Genomic DNA, 16,675 nt, shown 5'->3' with positions numbered 1-16,675 from the left:
CAAGTTTTTCCATGGCAGATTGCTGGGACTCTTGCTGGAACTACATAGTACCAGCAACAATGTCAATTTCTGTCAACCGGGAAACATAAAAATAAAATAGAAATTAAGTTTGTTCGAACTAAAATTCAAATCTGGTTTTGACGGCTCCGAATTCACTTTGATCCAACCTGCTCATAAAATGGTCGTGGTTTTAGAAAATGGAATTTTGATGATGATATAGTGATGGATAATCTCTTATTTTCGGATCGTTCCGGAATTAGTATTGATCAATCGGAATAGTTCACGGAACTGATTTTACTCGACCAAATAATTCTTACAACATGGGGTTAAGTCAATCCGTAAAATTCAGAAAATCGCTCTATCACTAAATTCTCTAGTTGATAAAACAATAGCTTTGTTTGATGGTGATATAAACGAAAAAACGAATTAGACGGAAAACTCAGTTGATGGCTTTTCCCGGAACTGGGTTCGCAGTTCCGGTATCAACAATAGTTCGAACCTAGGTCCAACTCGGACCTCTCTATCCTACTCAGTCGGATTCTCGCGGTTCAACAAAAAAGGTCGTCTGCGTCGAAGTTTGTGCGGCAGCAGAGAAACAGCAGAAAATTTGCTACAGGAAAAGAACTGTGTGTGCATAAGGTGGCGTTTTCCTGCCCAGCATTCGCTTGGGAAGCGCCTTAGGATTATCCGAACTGTGTGCGTTTTTGTTTTACATTGAAAAAAATAAGCGTTTTCCATCCGTCTTGTCACCGTGCTGTCAATCGAATACCATCGCGACAGCAGTGCATTGTGGACGCAAAGAATTCGCTACTTCAACCTGGTCCATTTTGTCTTGCGAGGTCCCGTCGCGAAGATGTTACGTGTGCATTGTGTGTTTGTTGTGTCGGGTGTGCATTATTGATTCTCAAATGTTACATTAAACTGTGGAAATATCGTGGAATTGTGAGTTGAAAAATCGGTCTCGATCGTCGTCATCGCTTTTTTACCTTCCTCCATCGGGGTAGCTCGATTGTCAAAAGTAAAACGAAAGAAAGAAAGCCGGAAAAGGGGAATGCGTGAAAGAGTGAGGATGAGCTGAGTGTGGTGAAGTGGTCACGGTTTGTTTTCGCTGCTGCGTGAAAGAGTGTGCATATCGTTTCGGTTCTCTTGGCTTCGCAGGCGTGCGAAAGAAAGAGAGCGCGTGTTCGTTGGTGAAAATATTTCCCTGTGCATCGGTCGTGCAAGTGCAAAACCGTGAATATCCGTGCCCGTATTACGATATTTTCGTCGTTTTCTTCACGCTGCCAGTGCCGTGCAAAACGTGCATTTTGCAGCATCTGCAAAACGCCACCAAGCAGTGAGCAGTGAGTTGTGAGCAGTGAGCAGCAGCAGCAGCTCGTGGAAGCGAAAAAGTGTCTTCGAAGAAGCAAAACAAGCTGGAATGAAATGATGTCCAATCCGGAGCCCAAACGTGCGGTTCCATCTTGAGGGCTCTGGCGAAGCTGTTTTTCCAGCTCACCGTCAGCGTTTCGTGTGCTCGGCCCGGAAGTGAACGGTTCGGATGGTCAAGAAAAGGGACCGTTTTTTACCAGCTGCAAATCACCCCCTAGCGTCGACGGTCGTCTTGTCGTGGATTACTCATCGGAATCATTTTGCGTAGTGTGTGGCTCGGTCGTCTTGTTGCGTGATTTCGTCATCATCCGAGCGTTCGATCCGCGGGGTCCGCGCTGACACCACACTCCGCGCCACCGTAGCAACCTTCACCACACAACGCCCGTCGGTTGTGTGCCAGTGGTTGAAGATTGTGCGTGTTCGGCTCTCGGAAGCTGAAGTCAGCCTGGTTCACCTGTCTCGTATCCTGGCGAAACCCCGTTTTATTTTCTCGCGAGTGTAGCAAAAAGTCCTTCTAGTTCTTCCCAGCGTAGTCACCAACGCGAGGGGAGAAAACGTCGGTAATGAATTTTACATCGTTCCGATTGGGCTGGTGAAAAACTTCCTCTTCTCGCATCAAAGCAGCTCAGGCAGAAAGCAAAAAACAATCTCAAGGAAAATGGATACCCAACAGCAGCAGCACCAGCAGCAGCTGCCATCAACACGCTCTGCCTACGACATGGAAACCCAGGAATCCCGCTATGTAAGTAACCGAGCCGAGCATTCCACAGAATCATAAGATTTCATCAACCCACGGATTGAACTCACTAGCTCGACGCCATTGTTCACCTTGAGCAAGGCCAGGTGGTCACCTAATCGTCGGATCGAAGGGGTTTTCGGGGCGGTTGGGTGAAGACGTGGCGGAAAAAGGCTTTCCCTGATGACCCTATCTCACCACCCCCAGGGGTCGGTGGTCGTTGTTGGACATTTTCCCTGTCAGAAAAGAAGCGAAGAAGGATGGCAAGTGTCACTTTTCCAGAGCGAAGCAGGCGAGTTTGCGCAACAGTTGACTGTCAGATGTGGACGGATGACGTGAGTTTTTGATTCCGTTTTGTGACCGTGCGAATGGGGGAATGTTTTTCGCCGTTCGCTGTTCGAAAGCATCAATGCAATGTGAACGCTTTTCACCGCTACGGTATCGGCCCCAACAATTTCCCCGAAACATTCAGTTAATTACCATTTCCTTACCCTTGCTTTCAGTCGAATGAATGAAATGGGCAAACCCCGGTGGCGGGTACAAAACGCCACGCAGTGGTTTTATTTTGTTGTTTCTTCTATCCTGAGCATTCACAAAATATTTCTTCTTTGTGTTTTTTTGCTTTTTGAATCGCACACTACACACTCTTTTTCGTGACCATTTGCATAACAAATGAACCAACTCGTATCATCTTGGTCAGCAGTGTGTGTGCTTCCGTGCACTGTTAAAGACCTCCAGGTGATAAGAAAAGTGGAAAAATGACATTCAACCGAAGAATAAGCGCTAGTTTTACTTTGAAAATCATGGGATAATTCTTTAAAAAATAAAAACGGAAAAGGAAGTGTGGTTCCTGTCGCTGATTCCTTATCTCCGGTGTCGTATTAAAACTCGGATGATTCACTAACATGGCATTAGGTTCAACTTTGAATTCGGATTATTGCAACTTCCTTATCTATAAATTTGCAATCGAGAAGAATGCACGCGAAGACTTTGTCATATGAATGTCGTCCCTTTTGCAAACCCTTATCTCCCATTGATTAGGATTGCAAAAACGGACTCAAAAATAACAATTGACACCACCGGAGAAACAGTTATCTTGACGGGCAAGCTTTGCCTCGGTTATCTGCCTTGCTGTCGGGTACGGTTCACCCTCCTCCTTCGAGTGTCCCAAACCAGTGAATTGTGGCCCTTTTTTTGTTTCGCGGAGCACGAGACGGTCGGTTGTTTTTGTCAAAACGAAACACACCCGCACAACGGATTCGTGACGGATCGCCGGCAAAGTATGTTACCCTGCCAAGCCACCTCCAGGTCGTCCCTACCCGCCCACCCGACTGTTATGGCTCGTCTTGTGATCGCGTCCAGGCACACGTACACACATGTTCGCACCTTTGCCACCGTTGGAATTCAGCAATTCCTCCCTCAAAACGGCCCCCACAAAAGCTGCGCCGGCTCCGTTTGTTTTTCACTTGAGCTTTTCATTTTCCACCCTTTTGCCCGCCCCAAAGCGCGGCGCGGTTTCATTCGGTCGATTGCCCTGTGGCGGCCACATTGCGGCGTCATCATCGTAACGCAATCGGGCTCGCCATGCAACTACCAACAGCGCTAAGAGTAGCAATAAAAAGGCAACCCAGCGGTGAAGAAATACTTATCAAATTCCACCCGTCCCTCTCCAATACATGCGCACATCGTCACGCGTTTTGTAGTACGTTCCATTCCACACGTTCTCAACGCGTGTGAAGTCGTTTACTTTTGACCATAAATAATCAAAAACCTCCTGGTTGAGGGGTATTTAGACCTCCGAAGTGTTGTTTCTGCTATGTTTTGCACAAAGAAATTGAGAACCACTTTTTGCCATATCACAAATCACTCATGACATAGAAAATACATAAAAACCAAAAAGTACCCTATCGGTAATGAATTCATATCACAAAAATTATATTACTAAAGTAAAACAGTTTAACGAATGGAGTATATTTTATTTTAATATTGTGTGAAGTGAATTGAAGTGTAAAATATGAGATGACAAAATTCACAATTCTTAAAGATTACAATACAAAAATATTCCCTTCTCTCCATTATATTCTGTGCTATGGTGTGTTCAAAATGTATCAAATAGTCATGTGTATTTGAAAACTTCAAAGAAAAATGTGTAGTTTCGTCCTGGTGGTAATGAAATTTACAAAAAATCACATATTTAACCTGATCTGCCTCCAATTTACTTTTATTTTCTGCTGGTCAGCAGCTTGCCATCGCGGGATAAGCCGGACGGAATCACTTTCGCTCTCGACGGGTTTCTTTGTTATTTTAGCTTTATTTTTTGCTTCTATTTGCTCCGATTGTTGTCACCTTTCGCTTGGCCTTTCTCTTCTCCTTGTGTTGGGGAAATTTTGTTTATATTATTTTTTACTTCCCCCCGTTCCAATCAGCGATTCAGTTTCCTGAAGCAACTCTCTCAGCTGATGCTGAGTTGGGACAGTAGATGCTGTCGAGACACTTATCATGTGTAACCTGCTGCACCCTACTGCGTACACCCGGCCTAAACTTTACTCTCGATGTGTGTCAACATCGTGTTTTTTCCATGCGTGTATGTGTCCCGTTGATTGAAGGGTTTGATGGGCCTGTAAAAGGAAGGTGATCGTTTATTTACCTTCAAGGTGTTTCTTATCAGCACACCCTTTTGCGGCCCGCTGCTTTCATCCGGTTTTTTTCCCTTGGGCTCTTAATGACTACCGGCGAACCGAAGGGCTTGGTCTTAAAGTGCATGCTAACCCTTTCCCTCCCGGTGTGTGTTCGGCTTGTTTTTATACTTTCGCACGTTTTATTTCAACCGTTGTCGTTCCCGTCCCGAAGGCGATGCAATTTTCCGCCAGTGCGCCCGTGAGCATTTTCTTAAGAGATGATGCATTTTCTATACTCGATGTAGACCTCACACGGAAGAAATGGATGTTGATTTATTCGAATTTGTGATCCAATGATCCCAGCACGTCGGCCAACCTTCGCGTAGCAGTGTTTGTGTGTGAGAAATACGTATCGAAAACGATTAGCCAACTCTGGGGGTGGTGGGGTTGAAGGAAGAGGGTGGTTGTTTCCGCCCCGGTGGTGAAAGCTATCTCCAAACCAAACGCACCCAAGACATCACTCACACGAACATCGCAACCACCCCACCCGTCCTCTTTCGGAGCCACGTTTTGCTGCACATTCACACGAAGACAGCGAAATTAAATTAAGAGGCAGAATTTTAATTTATTACCCATTGAAAAAGAAACCGAAAACCACCCCCCTTTCCTCCACCCTTCGTGGTTCGTGTTTGTTCCGGAAGGTTTCGAAACGCGGAACAGGCAACGAACGGAGATGATGAAGGGTAGATCCAACCGGGAGCAAATGCATAAGATCGCGGTAGAGAAAGAAAAAGAGAGAGCGAGAGAGTAAAATAGGGAAAGAAACTATTGGGTTGGGAATGCCGGGGATGCCAGAGGATGGTGAAGTGAACTGAGCGTGCCGGCCGGGTCCGGTTCGCTGGTCATCCGTCGAGACACGGACGAATGGATGGATGGCTGGCTGGCTGCCTTTTGGACTGGGGCGGCCGGGTGCGCTTTCTCCCGTCTCTTCTTCCCACCCCTTATCCGCCTCCCGAAGGTGTATTTCTTATCGTCCATTAACTCGGGGAATTAGGACGGAATCCTGCGCCGCTACGATTCTTCCGATGGGCGTCTTAGAGGTGACGGGCCTATCTTTTTCTTTTGCCATTTTCCACGCTGCACAAACGCGCACACATCATCAACATCATCATCGCCGCGGAAGGCCAACTTGTGTACATTGTATCAGTCGTTAATGATGAAGGAAATGGACTATTTTTGCACAAAAAATCACACCTTCACAGCTAGATAACAGCTGTATAATTTAACCATTTATTTTTCCACCGAAAAACATCTCACTTTCCCAATGGGAAATGGTTACTGTTTAAAAAGACTGGGTCTTTAAATTAACATGAAATGTTAACAAAATGTCGGTAGCTGTTATTCAACTCCTCATCTCCAAGTCTCTAGCGAGCTAACTCTTTACCATAAGCTTATCATAGTCAGCGTTTGATAATGGACCACTTGTTTAACAGGTGCTGCCACCGTAAAGCATCACTCGCTCAGCTCATTTCTTGTACGATGCGTGTTAGCGAATGTCCAAACAACAGCTTTGATTAGATGTAACTCGCTCAACATCGTACGGTATTGTTGCCGGCCATCTGAGCATCGCCCACCCCGACGATAGCACCGATGATCAGTCAAGCTTGCTTAATGCAATTCATTGCATCCCCATCGGAAGCATTACGACCACCTTGACGACGGACCACGGCAACTTATGAGATGTGATCATCAGCAGCAAACTCATCAGGCAGATTTTTTTTTATGTTGTATTTTCCTTCCTCACTTCACCAGCACGCATAAGAAGGAGTGCTCCGTCGTTTTCATGATCTCACGATGGCTACCAACCGTGTGTTCCGGTCGCTTTTGTTGACGTCATTTCGTATCTTCTCGAAGAAACTGATTGAGCCGATTCTTCGTCGCTGTCTTTGAGAAGCGTGTCTTCTTTCCATCGAGCTCTCCGTGTATTGGATTGGTTTTCTTAAACTACGATCGCTTTACTTCCGAAAGGCGTTTCGGGAATGTGTGTGAGCTATTTCGTGGAATTTTTGTTAAAATTCGGTGTTGATTTTCCGTATACTGTAGTGCCAATTTTCCTCACTACGCTATTGATAGGGTCACGCCCCTTCGAGGAAAGACCTTCAGACGTGATCATCAACAACCATCTCCCTGTGATGAGCACAATGTAACATTTAAATAAAGTGAATGTTTGTGTCCGTGTCCACGGAATGGGTGAGAGCGTTACGCACACGCAGATCTGCAGAACCGAGTGGACAGGTGAAAACGTACTTCCAACAATGCTCCGTCTCTGACCTTCACCTGTGTGCTCATGTGTCGGGAGCGTTTAATGTATTTTATTTATTTTTTTAATACTCTTTTTAAACCGCCCGTGACCCTCCGAGGGTTTCGGTCGGCGTGTTCGTCACGCGACTGACTCACGTCCAGATTTTCCTAGTTACAACGCTTCAACAACCATGTTTATCACACCTTTTTCCGCTTGTGTGTTTGCGCTTTTCCAGCGTAGGTAGCAGAACAGGTTCTGTTGGTTTTTGGGATTGCATTATATGGCCCCGTGTGAAATGCATTTCACAGGTAGTGTCGGCGGCTTTTTTTTCGGAGGCACCTGAGGTTTACCTTACCAGAGGTTCAGGAGGGGTTTTTGGGTGGATGTAACCGCCTACGGCAGTGTGGTACCTGTTTTTGGACAACACGGTGCGGCAAAGTCCTGAAAGGTGTGGTTTTTATATCCCATAATTTACTGAACATAATATCAAATTATTTAACACGATAGTTCTCCTGTACCCTGATTGCTAAATTAAAAATTACCTGCTCTTCGTGAGGTTCCAAAATTTGCCAAATAATACTCAGAGCTGTTTGAACCGGAATATACGTGATTTCAGCGTGCAGTTTTGAATTTCGCACAATCATCATTTCAACGCTGTAATGTATCCACTTCCGCCCGCAAACTGCATTAATTTTTTCTTTTAATCCAAGTGGTTTCACCAATGGAGATGTAATGCGCTATTAAACTTTGGTGTTTGAAATGTTAATGTCTGTAAAACGAAAACATACACCCTCGCTCGCCTGAAGTGCCAATGAAATTATATGTTGATTGTGCTAATCGTTTTCATATGTATCATGAGTGTATAATAATGTATTTTCTTTTAAAAATTATTTCTCTCTCCCTGCTTTCTAAGCGCGCTAAAAGCTTGATTGTATAATTTTAAGTCTTTATCACTTGGAGGCTAATGGTACCGATGTTTAAAAAACAACATATCTTTGGAGAAAGTTTTTCTACTGTAGTTGTGCACTGTTTGTGATTTGAAGACGCTACCACTAGGGCTACGGAGCCGCACTTGCTTGACCATATGTTTTCCCATGCCGGTTCGTCGTTGTACTTCAGTATTTGATTTAAATTTAATTCGCCAAACCAGGTCACGAGGTGACGTCTGTCTGGTGTTAGAGTTTGAAGGTGGTAGGTTGTACACCACCTTACAGATGGCATTGCCGCGATTTATCATCACCTATCGATCTACCTGAACCGTGCCATATGTTGCGAGCAACAACATACTGCATCCCATAGGCGGGAGTGCTGGGCTCTTCAAATACGCCCACGGTTTCGCTTCTGGCCTCATTCCCCGGAACGCCATCAACTCTTGTACTTCTCGCGCTAGCGAATGCTCCTCACGTTTTGTGGGTTAGGGGGTTGTGCAAAAATCGAGGATTGAAAATAAATAAATACCAACGCACACCACCCACACTCCACCAGCGACCACCCCCCACGTATTGAAGTAGAACGAATAGAGGGGAAGGGGTTGTTCAATACAATGCAAATAACATTTAAATATATTGAATCTTCCTCCACTCTTCCCGCGCGTAGAAAGTGCATCCCCAAAACTTTTCTCCACCCAGCATTGGTTCGCGAATTTTACCCTTTCGTTTCAACTTTCCCTTCCCGCTTCCCGGCTCGGCTGCACACTTTCCCGGACTCGGAGTGCGTGCGAACCACATTGGCAAAAAAAAAAATGTTTCCAAACTAAAAAGAAAACAGGAAAAGTACCACCAAAAATGGAGCACAAACGGGGAGGGGAATGCTGTTGTGCGAGGAGAAAATCGGACCCGTTCAAACCGTTGAGTTAGTCTAGTGCCAGCGGACGAAATTGTAGTGGCCATTTGTTTTCTTTCGCTGCTGCTTCTGTAATGTTTTGGCGGTGGAAGCCATTTTCGGCACATTTCTATTTCCGTTCCGTGCCGTCCTCATCGGTCCCAAATAATATATCGGCTCGGTGAAAGGTTCGGTGCCATGCCGGGGAATTAAAATTTGGGGATGGAGGGGATTAAAAATTGAAATACAACGACATCGGCAAACAGAAACTCCAGAAAGACAGGAAGAAAAAGGCTCGAGATGGATGATGATGATGTCACAGATGTTCTACCGGCACACTGGTATTGATTTTCACTACAAGAAATCATCATTAATTCGCAGCAACACCAGCTTACGTCACACTAAATTTAGCCACGATTCACGATCGTCGTTTACTTCGGCTTGTTTCGTCGCGGTTTTGTCCTTTTTGTTTTTCTTAGTGTTTTGCTATAAGAACATGCGGTTTTGTTTCTTTATTTCCTGGCGCCGGAGTTTCCTTTTTTTCAGTGTTTTGGAAACGATCTGTGCTGGCTGGTTTTTATTGTTTTGGATTTAAATTCTTCCAACCGCCAGTCGTTAACCGGTGTAGCTTTCTATGTTTTATTTGTTAGAATTATCGTGTATAAATAACACATCGAAATGCCGATCGAGTGATCTCACAGGAAACCCTTGGCAAGGACCGGTTCACACTTCCCATCGAGGACATGGGAAACGGAAAGGCAAACGATCTGTGAAAAACCGAATGTTTGCGCGATCGCACAGTTCGATCGATGATCAAAACGATGCTGTGTGGAAGTAGGTGCTAATGGAATGTGGTTCAAAGTTCGCTGGAAACGGTGCGGTACTTCAGAGGGTTCGTACAAGATTTGATTCGTGCGCGTTTTCGTTTCCCCATCGAATTTAATTCAAGTTAAAAATAATATTTATATCAGGATGTTTACTAAACGGTATGAGTTGTTTTAGACGATGCACTGCCGTTTCTAGGAAAACATTAACTCACGCATCGATTAGAAATATACAGATGTTCTACTTCATGTTGCGTTGCTCGTGAACGATAGAAACGCCTTTCAGCATAATCGCCTCAGTAATGTTTACCTCTCGTGACAAGAAACATTGACCCTGAATAGCGTTCGCGGTGAGCCTATCAACGTCTTGTAATCGAATGTGGGTTACGTATCGATTTAACAGTAAAAAAGGGAACAACGACCCTGCTGTGCGCAGTAAATCACAGTGTAAAACAAGTCGCATAATCAACTAGCATTTCTAAACCTGTTCCTAACATTCTAAAACGAATTGTCTGATACATAAAATTTTCATTTATTATATTTGTAATTTGCGGCTAGACTATTGTTTGTGTTGTATTTTTTACTTTATTCTTAATGGCATGTCTGCACCTCGTATTTTTTTTTTCTTAAATTGTTGATCGATCGTATGCTGCTCGCTGGGAAGTTAAACGCGACCCAGCATAATCACACCAGAGCATGCAACTGCAGACAAAACACATTCTTGAGCGTGTCGAGGCAACCACTCCCAGCGGAAGGAAATACGGCTACCCCCGTTCCCATCAGGTCTGTCCTTCCGCAGTATGTGTGTTTTTTTTTCGACAGCCCTAAATTTTTGGTGATGTACAGGAAAAACGATTTTCCCATTACTTTTAATGCCATATACAAGCACACAGAGACGTGAAGTTGATTAAATTGGTTTGGGAGTGAAGCTTTTTTGTTGTTGGACGCCAGGATGACTGTCATGTTCTCAAAAACAAAAGCAACTAGCTGTTGGGGCTAGACAAGCAGGGATTATTTTTTAATCAACCAGACATTCAGCTAGTCATGCTTTGCTGGTTGGTCGTTTAAATAATTAATATAATGCATCATTGGTGTTGCGGTTAGACGAGAGCTGGGTAAGTTTATGCTTGAATGGTAGAATTCTCTTCTTTATCATCTAATTTATTTTATTTTTCCTGATATTCCTAACTTATTGCATTTATGAATTCTTTTTTTTAAATTATTTTTGCCGTATTTTCGTTTTGTCAAACAGTGAGTTATTTTTATCATATTCGAATTAAACCATCTAAAAACGACACCGAACGCTTGGCTGTCTGTCATCCCGACGTTGGAATAGCGTGCGTTGTCATGTGGTTGTCCACATGTTTGGGCCTTCCTGTAAGCATTCGTCAACGCCAACCAGAAATGACTTCATTCATTGATAAATATTTAACACCACCCACCTCCCACCAGGCTTTCTTACCTCCTCGCACAGGGTGCGCTGATTTTTGTTTCCCCTCTCTTTGTCCCGTGTCGATTTTTGACAATCTCGCGCGCTGAAGTCGTTATTTGTCATCTGTCACTGGAAGCGAAGGGGGGTAGCGTCGCGGGCCTTAGAGGTCAAACACGAGACGGCAATGAGGACATTAGGCATGCGGGGTAAAGCAGGTTCACCCACGCCATTTGATGTCATTGATGTGCGAGGAGCGGCGAGTGTTAGGTTATTTACCTGCGCTCAAGGGAGAGGACTACCTCTACTACCATTACTGCTACAACCCCAACGAAGTGCCGATGGACAAGCTTTCAGTGAAACCAAAGGCGCCTCCGCGGCCTGGTTCCGAATCGGATCGTTTCGTAGGAGTACGATCCGAGGTTATTAGTAGCGATACTCGGCGTCTGCAGCCAACTGTACAGTGTAGGACGGCTTCAGTAGGCCTCGCCGTTGTCGACTTCAAAGAGGAATAAAAACACAAACTTCTCATTAAAAATGTAAACCACTCACCAGGCACCGTGTGTAGGTTGGAAAGTTTTGGTATGATCCAGTAAAAGCTGGTCGTACGACGAAGATCACCGGCGCAGAGTATATATCGGGAGTTAGATGATGTTAGCTTTTTGGCTATCTCTGATGACTAAGGTTGGGTTGGGTAGTGGAAGCCTTTGTCGTCGGTTTATCAACAAACCTTTTTTAAATTGCGACACCCGAGGCGTCCGGTGGACTGGAGGCTGTAGAAAGGATTCTTAAAATAAGTGGCTTGTTTTAGGAAAATCTACCACATTTCAGAGGAAATGGACGGATGCAACAGGAACAGCTATTCTTGCTAATTGACACCAGGGTTTCTTATTTCGCTCCGAGCTCCTCCGTTAGACGATCTCGCAGCAGCAGATCCAATTCCGTATGGCGAACGAACATGACGGATGATGGCGTACGTGCCTAATGTCCCGGCCACGGATTAACCGTTTTTAATCTCGCCGCAAAAGTTCTATTTCTACGATGCCAACAGTGCTAACAAGCATGTTTGTCCAGTTCCAAACGGTTGTACTTATTTATGCTTCGAATTATCCTACATGTGTGTTTTTCTCTCTTCTCCGCCTTAATTCTTGCACCGCCAAGACATTCGACTTTAATTACCGATTGTGGAACCACGCGCCTTCGCCCGGTTGGTTCAAGCCGAAGACAACGGCAGAACGTAACGAGACACTCCCCGCCCGGTTCCAGCGGGCAAATTCCTCCACCAACACACGCCACTGCTGCGTACACACAAATCATTAGTTGTGTGTGGAAACGGGGGTAATCATGCCTCCCAACCATAACTGTAACATATTCGTCCCTGCCTCCCGGTCAAAAGGCGGCGGCTGGAGAGGAAGAAACAGAAGGGTTAACGAAGGCAACCAGCAGCAGCAGCATCGTTAGGGGTCTTAAGATCCGGTTGCATTTCCTTCGCGTAGCATAAACAAACCGAAACCGAAACGAACCGAACGGACGCGGAATCGGGATGGCGGAGGAGAGAGAGAGAATAGGAGGAGACTTAAGAAAAAAATGTTGCTATCGAGAGAAGGCAACGAAAAATAGAAACATCAATGCACTGGTGAATGGTGGAAGCGCCGCCCCAATCCACCCTTGGCGTTTGCTTCCCTCTGCTGCAAACCCTTCGTGCGCTTAGTAGGCAATTATTTTTCGCTGCACTTGAAGCGAAGGGGAAGAGTGCACAATACTACAAGCCTTGGGGCGGAGGAGACTAGGCACAAGTCAGAAAAGACGGCCTTCGACTTTCCGCCGGGGGGCGCTGGTGGGGTCCATATTGGCAAGCAGACGAACGAAGAAATGCCTTCGTCAGCAAAAGTGAGGCCAGATGAAAATGGTTCGTGGTAGAAACCGCTTCCAATTCAATCCAATCGTCTTCGTCATCGTCATCTTCTTGTGCCGCATGCTACTTTTTCCCGCTGGGTGGGTGAACCCGATCTTCGCCGATTTGCCCGCCCAACCTCCTCATTTCCGCCACTTTCTTCGAATCCCAATTGATCCCCATTATGTGGAACCAAAATGATAATCTTTTATGAAAACAATCGAATCTGTTTGGTCTACCTACCGTGATCGATGATCGAGAAAGATGAATTATTTTCAAGAAATTAACCTCACTTTGCCCTTGCCAACCGCGTTTCAGAGGAGCAAAGCACTTCCTTCTCGAATAGACAAGACCATTTTCTGACAATAATTTTCCCTCCTCCGTCACGGTTAACCGAAGATATTGCTTCTTGCGTTTTCCTTCGGAGTGTTATGTAATCCTATTTTGTGACGAAACCCAAAAAGGGAGAAAATGCACCCTCCGCCTCCAAAAATAAAAAGCCCAACGCCGGCGTGAAAAATTACACATCAAAACGAAATCACACAAATGGATGCGATGACGTTATGGATGATCTTGTTACAGGCGTTTGTGATTGTGGCGGCTCGTGATCGCTTCTATCTCATGCCGCCCGATACTCACCAATTACGTCAACTCCGGAATTGGCTGGAAAACGCGATGGAGGATGGGCGGTAAACAGCGTTAATTATATTCGCTTTTTATACACTCGGTTGGTTCCAATCAAAATTGTTTACGTGCGTGTGTCGTGTTTGCTGCTGCGAGTCAATTCGGCGGGGGATAAAGAATGTGTATGTATTTTTCCATATCCATTACTTGGGACTATTTTCGTGAAGTTTCAAATTTGAACCGACCAACGAATGGACATATCTTCACAAAAAAGAATGCCGCATTTATCGGTTTTGGTAAAATTATCATCAATTTATTTGCTTAGTTTTACTTCGTCTTCGTCTTTGGCGATACTGTGCGACTCTTTGTATTACGCCACCTTCTCTTGTTTGGTGAGCTAAGAATATCTCCATTTTCTACTGATGAGAACAGTCCAAATGGACCTGTGTTACCACTTTCAGCAGGGAAGCAGGAGACCGTCAAAGAATTTCCTAAACTGCACTAGTCACGCGGACCTGAGGTCTTTTGCGGACCTCGGACTGGCTTGAATTAGCTAACACCGCCCGGTGAAATGGCCCCTATCGCAGCTGCTGCGTCTCACATATATTGTCTCGAAAATGTACCATAAATGGCCGAGATGAGGCAACACGTAACTACCAGCGTGTTGCGCAGAAGAAAAACCGCCGGAGGACGGGAGAGAAGAAAACAAAAATGCCGGCTGTGTATGCACTTTCTGCAACGATGCACAGGCGGTTGGAAAAGAAGGTAGCTTACATGATGACGATGGCATGCATAGGAAATATGAAGAAACACACCTTCGGCTTTCTTCATCGCCATATCGAGGTAATGATTGTTCATCTTTGAAGAGAGGTATTAGAAATTGGCTCAGAAATTCTTACAGAGGTCAATTGCCAAACAGATATTGCTTGAAGTAAAATATGTTTAGTAAAAATGCTGTTGAATAGAAAAATCCCTTTCTTTCAACATATAATGGTAGGAGTGTAAAGAATTAGGTTTTGAAAACTTCTTACACACCAGATTTGCTAAAAAAAAGATCATCCCTTGCGGTTAGGTTGTCCGTTTCGTCTCACTTCAGTTAGTTTAAAATTCATTTTACTCTTCTTCAACCAACGGCGATACTATTCCGGCGAAGTGTTATGGAACGACCGTGTGGTTTATGTTGCGGTTCAGCTAACATGCAACCCGTGGGGATCTCCGCCTCGTCTTACCATGGCGTTGACACCACGACCGTGTACCCCCAGTGCCAGTCACCTCTAGTTAAAGCGGACAACCGTATAACGATCGGCATAAAAGTCGCTGAGTAGCTGCGGTATGATTTGACCCGACACTGACGGGGACACTCGGAGATCCGGTAGCATGTTGCGGTGACCCACGTCCGTTCTTTTATGTCAAACTTTTGACCTGCACGGTATGCGGCTGTGGCGCCGTTAAAGACCCCACTTAAGGCTAAACCGAGGGTTATAGAGCTTTGTGCTAACGAGGCTACAAACAACATCAATGGTTTTGGAAGAACAGTTAATATCTTAGGACTCCGTAATTCCAATAAATCAGAAACATTTTAGCTGAAGAAATCTCTTCATTTGTTGTTGATCGTTGCATAACAAGGAGAATATGTTGGAGGTGTCAGAAAACCAATCCCAAATGGTTGTTGAAGTTTTCCCAGCAACGCCCAGATTCACGCCTTTTGGAACCATCTCACAGGGAGAGTAAACTTTCGATCGAGGAGCAGAAGAAAAAGGTAACATGCTGATGGTGTTTATTTTCTTGTCCGGTTTCCCGCGAACTTCACCCTTCCCGTTTCTGCGCGTACAGGAAATAGTGCCAGCCTGGAGTAGCGGAGTTCCAGCGGAGCAAAACAACACACCAACCGCCCCGAAGAAAGTCGTTCGTAGTGTGCAACCCCCGGTGTCGTTTATCACCCGGTTCGCCCGGCCGTCTGATAGACGTCTCTACGTCTGGGAGGGTAGGATTTCCATCCCCGGAGCTGCCCGGAGTTGCGCTTGCCAGTCGCGAACCGCCGTTCACTTTCTCTGGCGCACGGCGAATTGCCTCCTAAGGCCGCTCTGGAGCGCTTTCCGCCGTAACTCTTGGACAGCGCGTCGTTTAGTTGATTTGCCTACACGCTGCCTCCCTCTGTCGCAACGCGGGCAACGCGCGGGGATGGTTGTGTGAGAGCTCTTTAGCTTCGGTTCCAGCCTCGAGAGGTCACGGAGTGTGAGAAAGTACCGCGCACAAGAATGTCGGAAGCGTGTAGCTTTTAGCTTGTGGATTGATACTTTCTCCTTTAAAAACCACGTTGAAGACCATAGACGTACCTCTCGGGGAGCTCCACCAGGCGCACGGTTTAACACGCTCGAGCGGACATCAGGTGTCGTAATAGTAGGTTCAACGTCGGTGTGTCTCCGGATGTGCTAGTAGTCACGACTCTATTATCTACGCTGCAGAACGTACTCTCTCAATTTCTTCTTACTATCAACACGATGGCAACACTTGATCAACCGGAAAAAAGAAGCCCTCACCGGAGATGCAAGGATCTTGGTGTAATACTTTTCCTGCCCGCCGCACCTACTCGAGCACTCAATCACCTCAGTCTGCTCTTTGACCTGGCCTTTGAGCCTCTAACCCAACCGCACCCCGGGTACTCGTGAGTCACGAATCGATTCGGGTCAGTAATTTACACCTTTCTTTATGCCCCGAGAAAATTATCTTCTGTTCCACCTGCACAACCACCGCTGGGTGGTCTTTGGATGATTTTATCACTTCGCGCTATCAACATTCTTTCCCTTTTGAAGCTAGATACAATTTCTTGTCAAAGTTTTCGCTACCCACAATCCTAACCTTGGTACTTTCAACAATACTCCAATTTATGCCAACTCCAATTACTAAAACTACTGGCAACGGGCAACTGAATCAGAACATCCAAAGACACTGACACGATTACGTCATGCCTTTGACACTACCCACCGGTGGTTTATGTGCATACATTACGAGCACCTAAGCTGGTTAGGACACGGAAAGTAGACATTAGGAAGCGG

The 16,675-nt window shown here is 45.5% G+C and overlaps 1 protein-coding gene across 1 annotated transcript in view; it reads left to right on the top strand.

The window, feature by feature from the left end:
- The first annotated feature begins 559 nt into the window (after positions 1 to 559).
- Positions 560 to 16,675, top strand: part of LOC131259727 (patronin) — a 51,126-nt gene continuing 35,010 nt past the window's right edge. The window contains exon 1 of the mRNA XM_058261301.1: positions 560 to 2,113. Coding sequence (XP_058117284.1) covers positions 2,030 to 2,113 — 84 coding nt within the window. The 5' untranslated portion in view covers positions 560 to 2,029. The remainder of the gene's footprint in view (positions 2,114 to 16,675) is intronic.

Source organism: Anopheles coustani, chromosome 3 (assembly GCF_943734705.1).
Source record: "Anopheles coustani chromosome 3, idAnoCousDA_361_x.2, whole genome shotgun sequence".
Taxonomy (NCBI): Eukaryota; Metazoa; Arthropoda; class Insecta; order Diptera; family Culicidae; genus Anopheles; species Anopheles coustani.
The sequence above is the reverse complement of the archived record's forward strand: the minus strand, read 5'-3'. Positions and strand labels throughout refer to the sequence as shown.